Source organism: Saccopteryx bilineata, chromosome 4, assembly GCF_036850765.1.
Source record: "Saccopteryx bilineata isolate mSacBil1 chromosome 4, mSacBil1_pri_phased_curated, whole genome shotgun sequence".
In the NCBI taxonomy this organism is placed as follows: Eukaryota; Metazoa; Chordata; class Mammalia; order Chiroptera; family Emballonuridae; genus Saccopteryx; species Saccopteryx bilineata.
Window position 1 is genome coordinate 125987521 of NC_089493.1, and position 20403 is coordinate 126007923.

A 20403-nucleotide genomic window follows, 5' to 3' on the forward strand; every position below is an offset into this window, starting at 1 on the left:
TAAAACTGTCTCAAAACTACCGTTCCTGTCCAGTCTTCCTCCCTTCCCATTTCATGGCAACAGCAATTACCTTCCAACTCCACCTCTCACTCTATCACCAATTATAAATGTGAAACATACCTCAGAAAGTCTCTGTAATAAATTACAGGAGTATAAAGCAATAAGCAATAATTTTTTTTAGAAAAGAGTAAAACAACAAATTAGAAAATTCCTTGGGCAATTAAGAAAACTAGTAAACATCAGAAAACCTAGCAGTCACAGTCATGTATGTTGATTGATCTGAACTGTTTTCACAATACTTATGTTCTTGAAATGCTAAGTATCAATCAAACAACTTCAAATGCATAAAAAATCTTGAGAATATTTGTCAGCTAAGTATTTCTAGGTTAAAGTAGTGTACAAATCTGGTATAGCTTCAGCCAAGTGAATTTATACATACAAGAACCCACTTAAAGACTCTCATGACGAATTCTCTGGATGAAAAATAAGAATTTCTCCTTCAAAGAAAAGAAAAGAAAAGAAAATGGGGCAATTTGCTAACACAGTGATGTACCAGTGAGCAGAGCTGGAATAAGGGTAAGAGGAGTGAAGTGTTTAGATCACCACATTTAAGGAAGGACTCATTCTGAGGGCCAAGTACAGAGCCAAACTATGAGGCTAAAGCCAGCTGCTGTAATCCCACTCCACCCCACTCCAGTCCAGCAGGAACTGCATTTCACAGCAGAAAACAGCAGCCGAGTTTCCGCAGCCCCAAGGTCTGTCCTGTATCAAGCCTTGGCACTCACGCTTGACTCATCATCATCCCTCTGTAACCTCACAGGGCCTGCCTAGCCTGCTAGACTGATGGTCCCAAACAGGGATGAGGAGCCCAGCAGACAGGAAGGGTCAGTACATGTATACAACTGGACCATGTGAAAGTTTTTTAAATTGTGACAGAGGAAAAGATGAGAATTCAGGGAACTCCAAAACTCTGCCTTTCATAAAACTGGCCTTATGTTTAAAAATGATTTGTAATTTTTAAGAGTGTGTATTCACACTTTCAATGGAAATGTTGTTTTAGTCAATTTTTCCAATTATTGCTATTTAACTGAATTAATGTTATCACCCAAGAACACTGAAGAGCAACCGTATTCTATGTGGTTAGATGTTAGTTTTAATAATTCATTTTCATACAAAAAGGGTTTCATCTTCACAACACATTATTCCTTCACTACTTATGGTCCTCTTTTAGAAATATCCTCAATGCTAAGCAGTCAGGAGCAGACACAGGAATTGTTTGTCCTATAAGTTAATACCAACAACAACATAAAACCCTACACGACAGCCTCACTGTATTAAATCAGACACTTCATTTGTGTTCAGAATAACCCAAAGACACCACCACACCCAAAAGTGTTCAGAATGGGTCTTCAGTACAGTTCCTTCCTTTTCTGTGACTCACCCATTCCCAAGCTCTGAAAACAGTTCAACAGCAGGGACGCAGTTAGGAACCCTGCTGTTCTATTTCCTCAGTGTGTGATTAATAAAGCTTAACTTACAGGACCCCCTGCAATAGTAGCTTTAAAAAGGCTAAATTTCTTAAAGTAGCTTGAAGACAAGTAATAATAGGCACAAGTCCTTTGACATCTCTGTTTTGAAGGTCATACATTAGCAACTTTAAACCTATCTTCCCAGCAGCCACTGTAAGACTTCAAGACAATCTTCAAAGATCATGCAGGTCTGCTCATTCTCAACACAGGACAGCAGGAGCTACCTCCTCAGCAAGTCAGGGGGTCAGTAAGTGTTAAGGAATACAGGGTTTTAGTTTATTAGCTTCAGGTTCTTGATACCAATTATCTTAATGATATATTTAGTAATTACACAATTCTAGGGAAACATTCTTAAGTTTTTCATGTATAACACAAGCAAGAGTCTTTTCAGGACTATAAACATGCACATTGCCAGTAATAAATTCCCAAATAAAAGTAAGTTCAAGTTTAAATTAAATCCTATCACTATAATTTATATTAATATAAATCTATTTTAATTATAAAAATAACAACATAAAGAAATAAAAGACAAAAATTTCAGAATTCATAACTGTAAGGCCAGGGGCATCCACAGCCATCGTGGCCATTCACGTGCAGGTTCTCACTGAATTCAGGTAGACCCAGTAATGAAACAGCAGGGACAAAAACTGGTGGGCCATTTCTTTATTCTAGCTTGCTCGGGAGGGTGAGTAAATACACACGCAGGAAAACACTTCCCTTTCCATTCAGGGCTCCCAAAGCCACTGACTTTCTCCTGGTTTGCCTAGAATCAAAGGCCCCACCAGCCTTAGCCACCTCCTTTTCCCCATCTGCATACCTCCATTTTGGCTGCCTGTCTCCTCTGCAACAACGTGGTCTCTTTCAACCTGGTCTCATAGCTCCTCCCCCTCCTTCTTAAAACCTTTCAGAGTGAACAGTCCCTCCTCCAGCACATATTAGCATAACCAAGCCCCTTCCCAAGCATGAAGGTAATTAACAGTATCACCTGGGCAACACAATCACTTGGTCAGTGGCCATTTTTAACAATAAAAGTGAGCAAACCAAATAACACAAATTTTACAAACTTATTTGCCCAACAATAACTATGATCATCCTTGTATATCCCTGGTCTTTTCCCATGTGAATGTTTTTTATGTCTATATAAATATAGATTATACCTGTATTTTTCATTCTGAGTTTTTTCACTTATGAGATGTCCATTTTCTTCTACAGAATTTCTTCGTATGGTTGCAAAATAGTCTTGCATATTAGTGTTCCACTACTGTGTAAAAACATTACTGCAAACTTAGAAGCTTAAAATGACACTTAGGGCACAGTCCTATTGGTCACTAGACTGGGGGGGGGGGGATGGGACTCTGTGTGGAGGGTCTCTTAAGCTAAAATCAAGGAGTCAGACAGGCTGAGTTCTTATCTGGGAAGATTTCGATTCCAGGCTCATTTGGTGGTTGGTAGAATTCGGTGCCCTGCAGCTGTAGGACTGAGGTCTTGTCCGTGTTTCCTTGGTAGCAGTCAGTGCAGAGCCTTCCTTTCAGTTCCATAAGGCTACTTGCATTTCTTCCCACATGGCCCCATCCATCCTCACACCAGCAACAACATCCCAAGTCCTTCTTGTCCTTCAAATCTCTCTGGATTTTCCCATTCCACTGCAGCCAGAGAAAACTCTGTTTTTAAAAGGTTCATGCAATTAGAATAGGTCCACCTGGACAGTCTCCCTTTTTTGGCTAACTCAAGTGATTTGTAACCTGAATTACATCCACAAAAATCTCACTTACCACCTAACATAAGCATGGGTATATTTTGCCATCATATTCAAAGTCCTACGGGTTCAAGTGGGAAATCCTGGGGTGGTGTGCATTTTATCACTCCTCTGTGTTACAGAAAATGTACTTCTAGAGGTGTGTGGTGGTCTCAAGGTTTAAAGGTCATCTAGCCACTGGACGAGAAAATTTTAAGGTTCTTTCCAATCCTAAAAAAACTAATATTTAAACATAATCAAGAAATAAAATGTAAGATTATTTTAAAAGTTGGAAAGAATATAGAGCTGTATGAATTAAAAAATTAGTTCAGCTCAAATAGGGAGCTGAATTTTCTCTAGTTAAAAAACGAGACATGTTTTTGCAAAATTGTCACCTTTTGGGAGGCCAGGTTTCTAGTCACAACCTTTCATAAATGAAAAAAAAAGTCCCATAGTAGGAAATATCTGTTGAGTTGAAGTAAAATGCAATAGACCATAAATGTGTGTTAGCTTTCAGGAACTTCAACCCAGACAAAGAACAGGGCTCTTTCTAGATCTCAGCGACAAACAGGCTAAAACTACCAACAACAACCTGCCCCTAAAGCCACAGTGGGTAGTCTACAAGGGGCTGGAGAAAAGTTCCCAGGAGTCCCAGGAGAAAATGAAGGCAGACAACAGATGTGTTAAGCCAAATAAATAGATAGATAGATGCTGTATCAGTGGAACTGAAATTTTGTCTTGAAGTAATTATAACATACAATAGCAAATACAAAAGTAGGTACAGTATCTCTCAATAGAACTCCAAAGACTTGTTCCCAGCAAAATAAGCTGGGACTCTGCTGACTGGCATTTCCCAGGGAGTGGAAAGGGCACACAGACGGCTATGATGATACCACAGAATGGGAAGCTCATAAAAGCCATGGTGTAAAACACTAACCGCAGCTTGAATGGCTTTATCAAATACTCAAGCGTCATGTTTTCCATGGCTTGCAAACACTCTTCCTCATTCATTGCTCTCTTCTGTGATGAAAATGCAGTGGGGGGGGGGGATATATATTTTGTCATTTTACAAAGAATTTTTCTATCTCAACTGTGCTATATTTAGCTAACCCATTCAAAACCCCTTTGTACAAAAGACAAAGTTGTACCCTCCCCAGTCCTGCAAATCAATATAAAAAACAACTCAAATTATGGGTCAGAATAGCTTTTCATTCTACATATAAACAATAAACTTCATGTTTCACCTCATAAAGATGAAACCAACATTTTATTTTCAGAACTGAATCAGTACAATTTTAGGCACACCTAATAAAAACTGATTTAATGGATAATCATCACTGCTTAAACTTCTATTTATATTGTTCTATGGAGTCTAAAATGTCTTCATTCTTTTTAGTGCCTAAAATCTCTACCAGAGCTGTAAGGCAAGTGGTACTAAGGCCATCTTCAAGGGGAAGACTGGAAACTCACTGAGCTGAAGTTTTCTGCACAAGGCTACAGAGCTCTCCCCTACAAAGTGCTCAGACTCAGGCCAGATGTTCTGACATCTCGTCATCCCAGACCTCCTGCCTAGTTTGCCTTCTGAAGTGGTACTGACACAAACTGAAAGGAGATATTTTTAAAATCCTACCACATTTTCCCTTCTATTTATACAGGAAAAAATAAAGTGATAGTTTATGTTAAAGAAAATCACTGATTTTATAAGAAGCCTAATGAAATAAACCAATAAAGGAAAATGAAAATGGCCACGTAGCTAATATTCTAAACTAGAATATTTATTTAGTGGTCAAATAAAAATATTAGACACAACAATTTCCACATAAATATAAACTATTCTGAATGTTTAGCAACTTAGGTGCTATTCAAAAATGGTATTGTTATAGTTTTAAATATAATTCCAGGTGATTTTGGAGAAAAGGAATTGAAGAAAAATAAACTTCAACTCTTGACTATACAATGAAATTTTTGTTTACATTCACAACACAGTACCCAGCATGAAAAATATGTGCTGACTTCTAAAAATGTACTTAGTAGCAGAATATTGAAACTGAGCATTTCTGAATGTGAGACGTAAAAGCCTCCCAGGCCCAATGACAAACGTGGGTGTCACAGTCCACTGGCAGCCCCCTTCTAAGGTTCCAGATGATTAATATCAGCCTGCAGCAGGAATAAGGACAGCAGTGGGGCCTGGGGCGTGAAGTGAGAAATGAAAGGAAAATGCCCAAAAGGAGCCTGCACCAAAGTCCTGGTCCCGGGCTCAGCCTAGTGACAGAGCCAGCGAACACAAGTACTCCTGTGCAGCCCACAGCTACATGTCTGCACGCCAGTGTCGCCCTCCTGCCTGCCCTGCCCTCCACTATGCCCTTGCTAGGGACGCTCATCACAGCAGAGATCATTTCCACAGCTCAGAGGACCACTAAGACCCCCTTTTCTTCCTGTTCTTCACAGAGTTTCCTTTCTAAATAAATATTGATATTTAAGTATTTTTAAGTCGTTTTAAAAAGAATGTTAACAATTAGCACAGTGTTTCATGAAGGTGGCAAAAATCATCAAGATAATACACTAAAATTACTGAAGTTTGAGAGGTAGATCCCAGTTCACTGCACTATTATTTCTCACTTTATGTATGTTTCATAATAAAAAGTTGAAGGAAATAAAATTAGGTATCTGCTTAAAATCTGTGATTAGAATGATTATTAGCATAGTAAATTAAACTTTCAGAAGCATTTTCAACACCATCATCAGGACAATGAGCTATTCAACCACGCTGATTACAGGTGCCCTTGACAACGCTGAGCTGCCATCCTACAGGAAGAGGACGCTGTGCTCTCTCTCTCTGGCTCAGTATTAATCGCCTGCAGTCAGGGACTAGACTTTCACACACCACATAAGCCCAGGGGGCTTGGTGGGAATCACTCAGGGCTGGCAGGCAAGGAAGGACCCTGACAGCTTGTCTGTGGACTGTGTGTGTCTTTGGCAAGTCACAACTTCTGTGTGTCTCAGGTGACTCATGCTTCTCTAACATGTGTCCTCTCCACCCGCCCAGCACTGTAATGAGTCAGGCCCTCAATCATTTTTGCCTCTACTATTGAGGCAGTATCATAAATGATCTACCTGCCCCCAGGACTGCCCTCCTCAAATCCATCTGGAACAGAGCTAACACAGTGACCCACCTAATAAAACACCTCTGATCATGCCATTCCCCACTTCTGATACACAGGACAAAGTCCAACAAACACTCTTAAAAGAGGAAAACTTTAAGCTATCCCAAGATTGGGCCCTACCTCCCCTCACCTATCTCCCATCTAATCCCCTTGCCTATTATTCTAGAACCCACCAGAGCTGAGGGAAAAATCCACCTGCCCCAAGCCCCAACTCAGTGGCATTCCGCAGAGGCATGCCTTTGCTCTCAGTGTCCCCTCTGAAAGGAACTTCATCCTTTCCCACATCAGCCCACTTCTTCTTAGCCTCAGATTAAGAAAGGCACCCTGCAGACTGGAGGTTGCCAGGGGCTTGAGGAAGGGGCGCTGGAAAGCAACTGCTTACTAGGCACAGAGTCTCCTGGGCTGATGAGAACGTTTTGGAACAAGATAAAGATGGTGGTTATACAACATTGTGGATATACTGTACTGACTGTCACTGAGTTACTCCCTGTAAAATGATGAACTTTATGTTGTATGAATCTCACCTCAGTTTTTCCCAAAGCAGCAGCAGCCCCTGCACAGATACCTTCCCTGGCTCCGGGCAGCAGACAGCATCAGCCCTTGGCACACTGCTCTTTCATGGCAGTTAGTGCCGCACACCATATTCACAAAGCTCCCCCCACAACACTCTGAGCCTTAGCTTCTTCATCCTTTCATTACCCAGTGCTTAGCCCAGGCCCTCAAGAAATATCTTTTTTAAATTAATGAAAAATAGAAATACCACTTATCTCTCCTGGGGCAGGAGGCTAGAGCAGATGATATTTTGCAGATCGAGGTCATATAAATGCCTATGGCAGGGGTCCCCAAACTTTTTACACAGGGGGCCAGTTCACTGTCCCTCAGACTGTTGGAGGGCCGGACTATAAAAAAAACTATGAACAAATCCCTATGCACACTGCACATATCTTATTTTAAAGTAAAAAAACAAAACGGGAACAAATACAATATTTAAAATAAAGAACAAGTAAAAAATCAATCAACAAACTGACCAATATTTCAATGGGAACTATGCTCCTCTCACTGACCACCGATGAAAGAGGTGCCCCTTCCAGAAGTGCGGTGGGGGCCAGATAAATGGCCTTAGGGGGCCGCATGCGGCCCGCGGGCCGTAGTTTGGGGACCCCTGGCCTATGGGGTCATGTGTTAATTGGAAAGGAAACAATTAGAAAAGTCTGCAGTTCATCTGGTTATAAAGGACAGAAGTGAAGTGAGGTTTTTCAGTTAGTAATAACAAAAACATTTATTGAGTTCTTATACTTCCCCATTTTCCAAATGGGGAAATAAATATTAAGTGACCTGCGTAAGGTCACAAAGCTGGTTACTGGGAGCAGTGAGATTCAAACATAAGCCGCCTGGATGACAGAGCTTGACCCTGTAACGCTAAGATATCACCCTGCCCCTTCATACTGCTCAAAAGCTGTGAATGGACATTCTTTGGCCCACAATCTGCCTTTTCTAAGACCAGGAAAACACTCCTTTTCCCGCATTTGTCTACTTATCCATTGCCATGAATGCTGTTTATATATTATAAAGTACTTTCTCCAAGTACAAAATGTTCATTTTTAAAAAGAGATGAGGCCCTGGCCAACAGTGGTAGAGCGTCGGCCTGGCGTGCGGGAGTCCTGGGTTCAATTCCCGGCCAGGGCACACAGGAGAAGCGCCCATCTGCTTCTCCACCCCTCCCCCTCTCCTTCCTCTGTCTCTTCCCCTCCCGCAGCCAAGGCTCCATTGGAGCAAAGTTGGCCCAGGTGCTGAGGATGGCTCCATGGCCTCTGCCTCAGGTGCTAGAATGGCTCTGGCTGCAACAGAGCATCGGCCCCTGGTGGGCGTGCTGGGTGGATCCAGGTCAGGCGCATGCGGGAGTCTAACTGCCTCCCCGTTTCCAACTTCAGAAAAATACAAAAAAAAATAAAAATAAATAAAAGGAGATGAATCATAAAAAAGATCTCCCATTTAAAAACACTAAATCAGCAAGTGTTTGCAACCTACTCTTCATGTATGCTGCTGAGATCAGAACGTGCCAGCCTCACTGGCACCACACCCACGTGGCCTCCCCCCTGCGGCTCATGCTCTTAGTGCCCCAGCCTCTGCACAGTAGGGACCTGCACATGGGAAAAACATGGCGCACAAAAACAAGCTGGGGGAAATATCACACACTCGCATTTTTAGTTTAGTGAACATGATGTATGTCCTTCCCCATTTCCTCTCTAATAACATCACAATCTGGTAAGAAAAAAAGTAACCAAGAGTCTCTGAGATTAAAAAATTGTAATATTTGGGCCCTGGCCGGTTGGCTCAGCTTCGGCCTGGCGTGCGGGAGACCCGGGTTCGATTCCCGGCCAGGGCACATAGGAGAAGCGCCCATCTGCTTCTCCACCCCCCCTCCTTCCTCTCTGTCTCTCTCTTCCCCTCCCGCAGCCAAGGCTCCATTGGAACAAAGATGGCCCAGGCGCTAGGGATGGCTCCTTGGCCTCTGCCCCAGGCATTAGAGTGGCTCTGGTCGCAGCAGAGCCACACCCCGGAGGGGCAGAGCATCGCCCCCTGGTGGGCAGAGCGTCGCCCCTGGTGGGCATGCCGGGTGGATCCTGGTCGGGTGCATGCGGGAGTCTGTCTGACTGTCTCTCCCCGTTTCCAGCTTCAGAAAAATACAAAAAAAAAAAAAAATTTGTATATTTGTACACCTGGAAGGAAAACCTTACTACAGAGATAATGTCAAACTTTGAATACATAACAATATGTTCAATTGGAAAACATATTCTTCCCCACTCCCAAAAAAGTGTGCATACCCTTTAGACGGACACACACATTTCCAGGTATTAAGCCAATACACACACACACACATCTCCAGATAGTAAGCCAATAATTTTTAGTTCGGACCCTCAATACTTACTTCACCTAAATGTCCTCCTAAATATCTAAAACCAAAGATGAAGGCTAATACACTGGGTGAACAGTTATACACACAAAAGCCAAAAGGCAGAAGTAATCATAAGACAGATTCTATGACAAACAATGCAGAATTCAAGAAAAAGTTATAATGGGACAAACTGAGACTTTTATACCATTATAACTACAGTGAGTATAAAATAGCTATCCACTTGAATGTATCAATTATCACAAAATTAAATACATCAAAAACCTGAAATATAAGAGGTGACAGAAACACAACTATAATGAGAGAGACACCTACTTACTCTCATCTCCAATCAGCCAAGTAGCAAAAATAAACATGTAAAACTCTTAAAGATCACTATGAACAAGGAGGACCAACAGAAATAAAAGTCAAAGACTATGAACAGGTAATTCCTAAAACAAGAAGTGAACGAGGCAGTAAGCATAGAAATATATCCCAACTCCTTAGAAATCAAAAACAGGGACTAAAGCAATAGTTTTTTTAATCAGGTTCACAAATATGTTTTATATAATAGTACCCATTATATTAAGGGTGTAGGGAACGCAATGAGTTTCTACACAGCTGGAAAGACAACAAATTGGTTTTCAAACTTACAATAAAAAGCCTTCCTCCCCCACCAAACACCCCACCCTCCAACTTTTTTGGTATATGGCTCAAGGTACAAATCCCATAGCTTTAAATGTTAAATTATATCACTTAACAATGGTTAGGGGCATAGGTTCCATAGTCCATCTACCTGTCTCTCCACTCATTAACTATGGAATCTTGGGCAAGTCAATTATTAACTTCATCTGTAAAGTGATGACAGTGGTACCCACTTCTGAGGGTTGCTATGAGGACTGAGTGCATGTGAAGCACTTAGAACAATGGCTGTGACATATATCCTCAATAAATGTTGGCTACTGGCCCTTAGGTTTCTCATAAGTAATTTCTTTTTAAATCATTCCCTAGCACTTACTGAGTATTCCTAATGGGACATTTGTATTTGCTCAAATAATTTCAAATGACTTACCGTATTTCCCCATGTATAAGTTGCACCTTTTTTACAAAAAATTTGGGGTCTAAAAACTGGGTACATCTTATACAGTGGTTGTAGATTTCTTCACTTGCATTTCCCGCTTTTTTGCTTGTTTTTGCACTCCTACTTGAAGACAGTGATTTGTCATCAGACACAGATGAGGACAAGCTAATGGATGGGAGTTTTTACAGTGATGAGGAGTTGTATGAATTTTATGATGAATACAACTTAAGTTCAATAACTTTATGTATTTTTTTTTCAAATTTTGGGCCCCCAAATTAAGGGGTATCTTATACATGGGAGCATCTTATACATGGGGAAATACGGTATCATTTTAAGCACAGTTTATTAGAATCGAATATGACTAAAAAATTATACACATATCATTTACTGTGGAGTCAAGGGAGTTAAAATGCTAATAGCATAACAAAAGGGCAGTAGGGAATCTTTTTTAAAAAGCATAACCAGTGGTTATGGCATGAGAAACAGCAGTAAAGGTGACTTGTTTTATTCTTTACCTTCGCCATATTTTGTTTTCTACAGTGAACATGTATGGGGGAAGAAAGATTTTGAAAACAATAGACAGCCATTTCTCCTGGCTGGTGTGGCCACGCCCCTACTCTCTCCCCAGGGCACTTGCCAGGCCAGCCCATCCCAGCCTTTGCCAGTGCACCAGTGTCATGCAACAGTATCAGTGTGCATCTTCTGCACACCACTTCGGAGACTATACCCCTTGGAAATAAATCAGTCACAGTCAATAATATTCAGGATTCCTAACAATAAGAAAGTCCAGAAGACAAAAAACTGTTTTGTGACTACAAATGCATGAATTTAATCTTGTGTTTTTGTGCTATATTTTTAAGCCTAGAAAAGCAAATAAAGCTTTCAATTGTCTTATGATTTAGAAAAATAAGGCAATATGCATATACAATTCTATTGTTCTATTTATAATTTCAGGAAGTACATTTTTTAAGATTTTATTTGATTTTTTTTAGAGAAAGGAGAGAGAGAAAGAAAAAGGGGTGGGAGAGGAGCTGGAAGCATCAACTTATATACAGTAGTTGCTTCTCGTATGTGCCTTGAGCAGGCAAGCCTATGGTTTCCAACCAGACACCCAGCATTCCAGGTTGACATTCCATACATTGCACCACCACAGGTCATGCTCAGGAAATTCATTTCAACCATCCAATTTTAGGCAAGCTCCCTATAGAAACCAGTCTGACTTCCCTTGACTGAATAAATTCATGCAGGTGGAATTTTCAACAATTTCCTCTTCTATACCTTAAGTGTCTGGACAGACGAATGTTCCCACAACCTCTAACAGGATGGTAAAAGCTTCCACATGGTAAGGAGATGAAGCAGAAAATATGCATTACAACGTTTAAATCTGATATCATTGGATCTAGATTTCTTCACCAAGGATACAACTAAGTTAAGCAGGGCTGAGGAGAACAAAATTTTGCTGGCTATTAGCTAATTCTGGCAGAAAAGGAAAAAAGGATGAACTTGTAAACTTACAGGATAATTTCTGAAGATAAAACCTGACAGCTCCTGTCAGTGATCTCTCTAAATAATAGCTTAAACTTGTAAAAGAATTAAAAATTTTAATTGAGGTTTAAAAAACAAAAAGGAAAGAAAAACCTTCCAGCACCACTCTCTAATGCCTTACTTGCACTTCTCCAAATCTCACTTGTCCCATCCCTACAGTAACACTTAACCTCCTTTCCCAATCTGATTCGCCCTCCTGAGCAATGCTTTTGCAGCTGCACAAGGCCTGCAAAGTGTCTCTGGCCCAGGCGCAAGCTTTACCTTCCTCTACCCTCACTGACCCACCCTGCCCATCATGCTCCCACAGCAATGCAGACACACCTCTAGTATGGCTCTTAGCATATTATATTATGATTTTATGTCTAGCTTTCTTAAAGTTCTTTTTTTCTTTTCAGTTAAAAACTGAGTGAGGTGATGGATGTTAAGTAATTTTAATTCTTGATGGCTATGACTTGATCTTTCTTATTATAGGGAGTTTAGAACAAAAACAAAATACAATAGTATCATAAAAGTAAAATACGGTAGTTACAATTATTAACTCACGACCAATCCTATTTCAACTTGACTCCACACTTGCTTTTCCTGCCCACAGATTATTCTGAAGTAAATCCCAGACATCTCACCATTTCACCTGTAAATAGCTTACTTCTAAATGTGTCTCTGAAAGACAAAACCTTTTATAAACATATCCACATCACTACCATTGTCACATTGAAATTTTTAAAAATAATTCTGTAATATCACAAATATCCAGTTAATGATAACATTTCTCAATTGTTTTATAAACTTTTATTTTTTACAATTATTTAATCAGGGTCTAAATAAAGCCTACCATTGCAACCCGTTAATGACTCCTAAATCTCGTTTAATATCTAGATTTCTCCTTTTTTTCTCATTGACATTATTTAGTTTTGAAGAAACCAGGCTATTTATTCTATAGAGTTTCCTAAGATCAGAATTTTGTTGATTGCGTGCCACATTCCTCTATCCCCTGAATTTTCTGTAAAATGGTGGTTAGATCTAGAGGCTTGTCATATTCAGGTTTGGTTCTTTTGTCAAGACTGGTAATAGTAAAGAAATTTCCATCAGGAGATAAATTATGTCTGGTTGTTTTTCTTTCTAAGACATTAGTACCCACTGATAATCCCTGTCTAGACTCCAGATCCATTTATTCATTAGGAGCTACAAAACTGTGATAGACTAATTCTATCATCCCATCTTCATCTATTAGCTAGGATACAATAACTTTTACAAAAGAGAAAGTTCCCCTTATTGAATATTTGGTTACCCTGAGTAAAAGCGTGGTGTTTTTTCTCTTGACTTTATGGATATGAAAATCACACATCAGTTCCTTAACATTCTCCAAAAATGACAACTTCTTTTCTTTCTTTTCTTTTTTTTTTTGTAATCATTATTATGAACTTAGAGATTTAAAGATTTGTCTACTGCTGTATTATCCTTGGTAATTAAACTCCCCCACCATTGGTCAAATAGGAGGCACTTCAAGTGATTCCCAAGTCTTAACCTTTGATAACCTCCTTGCTTTCCAGCATGACAAAGGACTCCAGATCTATAGTGCAGATTTTTTGTTCCCAGTCTACAATTATCTACTTCTTCAAAGATTATCAATTCACTCTTGAACCTAACTTATGTGTTCTTTAAATGTTTTCCAAACTAAATAAGACTACTGCTGAGCAAGATCCAACTATTGAATAATTTTAAATTTGAAAAATGTGTATGTGCACAATAAATAAAGACACATAATCACTCCACTCTTAGTAAAAGAAGCAATCAAAATCCTTAACTATACATCATTTAAGTCCTAGGGCTCATTATGTACCAAAAGACATACCAAAGCTGCTCAACCCTTCTGCTTTGGTATTCTAATAAAATTCAGCAATTCATGTCAGCACAAGGACCTGAAGAGAACTGCAGCTAGGCTGAAATCCTTAAGCATAAAAAGAGGCCCTCTTCATTGTGAACTTTCTTTCAGAACCACGAGTAATACAACGCAGGGATAAACCTAAGAAACCATCTGAATAAAGTTTTAATTAAGGCAAGCATTTAATAGATTGACAAGTAAACCATGATCATTACCATGAGGTTAGACAGAACAATTTGTGATCTTAATTATTCACATTATCCCCAAATCATTATAATAATAATGTTAGCATCTTTCAAACACACCTAAATCCCTAAGTGGAAAATACAAAGCCCTCATTCACAAAATCACAACAAAAACAAAATCATATTTAATCTTGTAAGCCTTATAAATATCTCTAACTTCTGTTCCTAGTGAGAACCAAGAGAAATATTTTTGAATATTTTTTTTCACTTGCAATATCTGTAAATCTAAATACTTTTAACTACCAATATTTTTTTTCAGGGTACTGAAACATTAATGAGGACCTTGAGAACATATTTGGTTTTTGATTTATAAAATTCACTATACCATTTTAAGAGTAGCGTAAGGGCAGTGAAATAATCACCGCAGAGCATCCCAGGTCAGAGACCCCTTTAAAGCAAGAATTCATGCCATTGCAATTTAAAGGGGAAACCCTTCCAAAATGTCTGCTTACAATATTCGTTTGCAGTGTTACTGCTATGGAATTATAGTCCCTTAATTTTAATTAGTCAAATTTCCAAATCCAAACTAAGTAAAAATGGAGCATACCCATTTCACTGTATTTTAATTATAAAGATAATTGCACATGTAATGACTGTACATACATATAATTGACTAGATCTAAAATAGCATCTGCAATCATTTAATTATCCCCTCCAGAACTCTGAAGCTCCAGCTTAGAAGATAAAAATAAATGTAAAAACAAAAATTGTCTTATTTTATGACTGAAAGATGCAGCTATCTCTAGATTGGGTTAGTAAAGGACCTCCAAATGTATTTCACCCACAGATTGTAATTGTGAACTATATATTTATATATATGTGTACAAACACATCTATTTAGTAAGATCTAAACTCATTGGCATTATTTATAACCACGGTACTATTCAGAATATTTTAAATAACTTTATTTCTGTACATAATCTGCATATAATTATAATTTAGTTTGTGAAGCTAATAATCTATATTTTACACACTATACTATCAAAAAATACTTACATACCTCAATCTATATCTAATGTGTCTCCAGATAAAAGGTTAATAAATAAAAATATTTATTTTTAAAATTTTTTTCAAATCAAAGTTGTACAGAACAAAGAGTGATCATTTCTGTGCCAATTAAATGAGTGTTTTAAGATTCAAATTAGGTGGCGGGGGGGGGGGGGGGCGCAGAAAAAAGAAAACAAGATGTTTATCTCTAATCATACACCATAATAATTCTAGACGAAGCAAAGATTTAAATGTAAAAATAAATAAATAAATAAAATACTAAATGAAACTAGGGACATTTTTGTTTCTTTTTGCTTAATATTGCATAATGGAAAAATATCACCAAGATATAACGTAAACCTCAAAGTTTTAAAAAATAAAAGTTGATAAGTTCAATCGTATAAAAATTACCACTTTCGGCCCTGGCCGGTTGGCTCAGTGGTAGAGCGTCGGCCTCGCGTGCGGGAGTCCCGGGTTCGATTCCCGGCCAGGGCACACAGGAGAGGCGCCCATCTGCTTCTCCACCCCTCCCCCTCTCCTTCCTCTCTGTCTCTCTCTTCCCCTCCCGCAGCCAAGGCTCCACTGGAGCAAAGTTTGCCCAGGCGCTGGGGAATGGCTCTGTGGCCTCTGCCTCAGGCGCTAGAATGGCTCTGATTGAGGCAGAGCAACGCCCCAGGTGGGCAGAGCATATTCCCCTGGTGGGCATGCCCGGTGGATCCCGGTCCGGAGCATGCGGGAGTCTGTCTGACTGCCTCCCCGCTTCCAACTTAAGAAAAATACAAAAAAAAAAAAAAAATACCACTTTCTGCACAGCAAAACCCACTATAAACAAAGTCATTAGACAAACATTTAAAAATATTATTTATATTAACAAGGCTAATTTCCCTGCTATAACATATATATAATGAATAGAAAAAAAATCAACAACCCAAAGAGAAAAATGGAAAGGATAAATTGTTCCTAAAAACGAACATATAAGGGGCTCTTAAAACTATCCAAAGATAGCCCTGGCCGGTTGGCTCAGCGGTAGAGCGTCGGCCTAGCGTGCGGAGGACCCGGGTTCGATTCCCGGCCAGGGCACACAGGAGAAGCGCCCATTTGCTTCTCCACCCCTCTGCCGCGCTTTCCTCCCTGTCTCTCCCTTCCCCTCCCGCAGCCAAGGCTCCATTAGAGCAAAGATGGCCCAGGCGCTGGGGATGGCTCTGTGGCCTCTGCCTCAGGCGCTAGAGTGGCTCTGGTCGCAACATGGCGACGCCCAGGATGGGCAGAGCATCGCCCCCTGGTGGGCAGAGCGACGCCCCATGGTGGGCGTGCCGGGTGGATCCCGGTCGGGCGCATGCGGGAGTCTGTCTGTCTCTCCCTGTTTCCAGCTTCAGAAAAATGAAAAAAAAAAAAAAAAAAACTATCCAAAGATGCTCAAGTTCACTCACAATAAGAGAAATATAAATTTAAACTATCCTGAGATACCACATTTACCTACCTATCTGGCTCGCAAAGATCAAAAAAATCTATGCAGACTTTAAACAAAAGCATGAAAAACAATTCTCCCCCATTGGGTACATGACACATGGAAAAAAATTTAACATTCCAAATGTATATCCTTTAACCTGGCAATTCCACTCTTCGGAACTGATCCTACAAGTGCACACACGCTTGAAACATACAGGCGTTGTACAGTATGGCAAAAGATTCGAATGGAGTACTCTGAGTGGGCCTAGATAGTTAGTTTTAAAAAGATATGGAAAGCGAGTGTGGTGTGCTACCATTTCTATAAAGAATATACAGAATATTTATATTTGCTTGTAATTGCTAAATTTTCTCCGGAGCGACATGCAAACTACTGAACACAGTAGCCTCTGAAGACAGGGTACAGGTAGCTGAAAGACAATGGTGGAGAAAGCACTATTTGCTGTGAATATTTTTGTTCCTTTCAGATATGTCATATATTATATTATCTATCCAAGGCAAATAAATAAAAGAAAGATGGTCAGTCATAACACGAGGTACCTATGTGACCAGAACTGACATTAGGGATTACGGTTTATAGACTGAAGGGCAGAAGGGACCTATTTCTCCTGTACCTTCATTTTTTTCTAGCAATGCTTGGTTTGGTTTTATTAGTCATCACACTCATTTATTTTCATTTAATACTTTACAAAACTTACCCCAACATTTAACTTAAACTGAGAGATGTTGACTTTTTCTAATCAGAGAGGTTCTATTTTTTTTACCACATATTACTCTTTATTTTTATGCCATTATTTTAAGAAAAAAATAAAATGCTCAGTTTAGCAAGTGCTAAAGATGTAAACTCAAAGGGATGCACTTCATAATCTCAATGTACAGAATACAAGTCGGCATGCTGATACCAATAACTACTCTGCATTTCTAGAAGAAAAAAGAGATAAAATTAAGGTGAATCCTTAGTGCAAACCAAATGGTAAAATACAGTGAATAAACCTAGAAAAGTATATATATATCATTAAAGCTGAAAACACAACCTATACTATTTACAAAGAAGTTGAATCTTTAACTCAACCATAGTGACCTGTGACATCACTAATGACATTTCTTGCAATTATTTTTTAAAATGATGTGAGACAGCCCTGGTCCAGTAGCTCACTTGGTTAGTGTATCCTCCCAATATGTCAAAGCATGAAAGTTGTGGGTTCATTCCCCGGTCAGGGCACACACAAGAAAGACTTAACCAATGACTGCATAAGTGAAACAACAAATACATGTTTCTCTCTCTCTCTCTCTTCTTCTCTAAAATCAATAAATTTAAAAAAAAAAAGTGAAACAAAGTAATCTTTCCATTAGTTCATAAAATAAATCCACGCTTTAATAACAACATTAAATATACCACCTGAAACTATCCCTTTTTATTTTTTTCAGTGGTCTTCCAATCTTTATTTTTAACTGAATTTATGGGAGTGACACTGGTTAACATAATTATACAGGCTTCAGGTGCCCAGTTCTATAACACATCTCTGTACACTTCATTATCCCTTGATTTTCTTAAATTGAGAATTAAAGAGGCCAGTTTCACCACAATTTCCTTTAAGTCCAAGAAAAACCATGCTAGAAACAGGTGGAGAGAAAGAGCAGATGAATTAGTAGTCTCATAAAAAAAAGATATAATCATTTGGTAAAATATAAAGGTCGGTTTTAATTACTCCAAATGGGCAACTGGACAGTTCCAGCCCGTCTCCTTTACGTCTGACTCTTCGAGACTTTTAAATAACGTTTGTTTCAGTAATATGAAATTTTTGATATGGCCATTTTTTTTCTAACTTGCCAAATTATCTAAATCCCAACGTCTGTTGTCAGGCTGTTTCTCAAGACTTCTGTTCTCCTGCCAGCTACAGCGAGGCCTTGCGTACCTCTTAGAGAGCACACTGGAGGTCTACCCCGCTGGTGAGACCCGCTCCCGTGACACGGGTCTGTCCCACAGGTGAGACTCACACAGCCCGACGGGATAACCACCTTCCCGATTTCACCACCACTGCCCGAGTTTCCGCCCAAGTGGGACTCTGTCTTTCCAACGACTCCCCAGAAGTTGCATCTGTCCCTCTCGGAAATCAAACTTTCCCGGTGACAGGAGACAGCGGCCGGAACCAAAGCACACAACCAGCCGAGCAGCGCTCAAGGCTCCGAGTCTCTGACTCACAGGAGGTCCGGGGTCCAGGCGAGAAATGCCAGGTCCGCTGCCCGAACCGCCGGGATGCGGGGCGCGAACCCCCGCCCGCGCACAGCCTCCGGGACCGCAGAGCCCAGCCGGGGAAGAGAGAGCGCGCGGAGCGGGGCACGCCCCGGGGACTGAGGAGGAGGGGCGGTGTGACCCCGAAGCGCCAGCAGCTCGGGGACGGAGGACGAGGAAGGGGCCCGGCGCGGCCTGCAGGCGGCGGATGGGGAAGGTCCCTAGGGTCTCCGGGCCAACGCAGAGCCCGGCCCGCGGGAGGAGGTGGCGCCGGGGCAGCGGGGCGCGCGGAGGAAGAGCCGAGAGGAGCGCGCGCCCGGGAGCTGGGGAGGACTCTCCGGGAGGGGAGCGCCAGGAGCGCGGGACGCGCAGGGCGGCGAGACTCACCGCGCTGGTGGCCGCGCCGGGCGACAGGGGGCCGGGCGTGTCCTGCCTCCTCAGGCGGGACTTGAGGCTCTTCATGGCCAGGTCTGGGCAGTCCCGCTCCGAGCGAGCGTGGCGCGCCTGTTCCGTGAGCGAGCCTTAAAGTCTGCGGGACAGGAGCGCGCACGGAAGAGCAGGCGGTCCGGGCCACACCGGCCACCTGGGGGCCCTGGTGGCCTTGGGCTCCCGGCCTGCGGCGAAGCCCCGCAACCCCACAGCCAATCCGCCCGCGGCCCTGCCGGGGGTAGGGTCGGCCTCGACCAATCAGAATCCGGGAAGGGGGAGGGACTTCCCTTACTAACTTAATAACACCCTTCCTCTCCCTGTTGGAGGAAAAGTTTGGCACTTCAGTTGCGGAGGCGGCGTTGAGGGGCAGCTAGCGGCGTGGAGAGAAGCCAGAGCTGGGTTTCAGACCACCGGTGCCTCCTACCTAGTGGTAGAACCTCAGGTCTGCACACCAACTCTCCTCTTCCAGGACCCCCCTCCACTTCCCTTCCACGTGCTCCTTCCCAAGTAAAGTTCCCTTCCTGCCGTCTGGTCCCAGAAAGGACCAGGATACCTACACACATACTGGCTTTCGAAAGCAACTTCCCTTCCATCTGCTGATGTACCTGGAAACAACCAAACGCATCAAACTCCACAAACGTCAATATCCTCTAGGAATAGGGTGCCAGTTGTATGGAAGGACAAATAGTTAAGAACAGGCTTTGTAAATGTAAATTTACAATAACATGAATGGACCTTGATAACATTATACTGAGTGAAATAAGTAAAACAGAAAAAACAACTATATGATTCCATACATTGATGGGACATAAAAATGAGACTCAGCAACATGGACAAGAGTGTGGTGGTTACCAGGGGTGGGGAGGGAAGGGAGAGGATGGTGGGAGAAGAGGGGCACAAAGAAAACCAGATAGAAGGTGACAGAGACAATTTGACTTTGGGTGATGGGAATGCAGCATAATCAAATGTCAAAATAACCTGGAGGTGTTTTCTCTGAACATATGTACCCTGATTTATCAATGTCACCCCATTAATTTTAAAAAACATTTTAATTCTCAATTTGTATATTTCTTCAATTAAAATATGTTTTTGATAATTTTTTTTTAAAAAGGACAGGCTTTGAACAACTGTACAATAAATCAAAGCACAGGTTAGGTGCTCAATGATTGTTGAGTCAAAAAACCGTTGCTTTGGTCCCTCCAAAGAGATGGAA

General features: G+C 41.1%; 1 protein-coding gene and 1 non-coding gene across 5 annotated transcripts in view; one reads left to right on the forward strand and one right to left on the reverse strand.

Annotated features, from left to right (window-relative positions):
• Window positions 1-19382, reverse strand: part of UACA (uveal autoantigen with coiled-coil domains and ankyrin repeats) — a 108171-nt gene extending 88789 nt beyond the window's left edge. For all 4 annotated transcript variants that reach the window (XM_066277947.1, XM_066277946.1, XM_066277944.1 and 1 more), the window contains exon 1: window positions 19149-19382. In XM_066277947.1, the coding sequence (XP_066134044.1) occupies window positions 19149-19223 (75 nt within the window). In that variant the 5' untranslated portion in view covers window positions 19224-19382. The remainder of the gene's footprint in view (window positions 1-19148) is intronic.
• TRNAA-CGC (transfer RNA alanine (anticodon CGC)) lies at window positions 15481-15556 on the forward strand. The gene has a single exon. It is a non-coding gene; the product is annotated as a tRNA-Ala (tRNA).
• Window positions 19383-20403: the final 1021 nt, after the last annotated feature.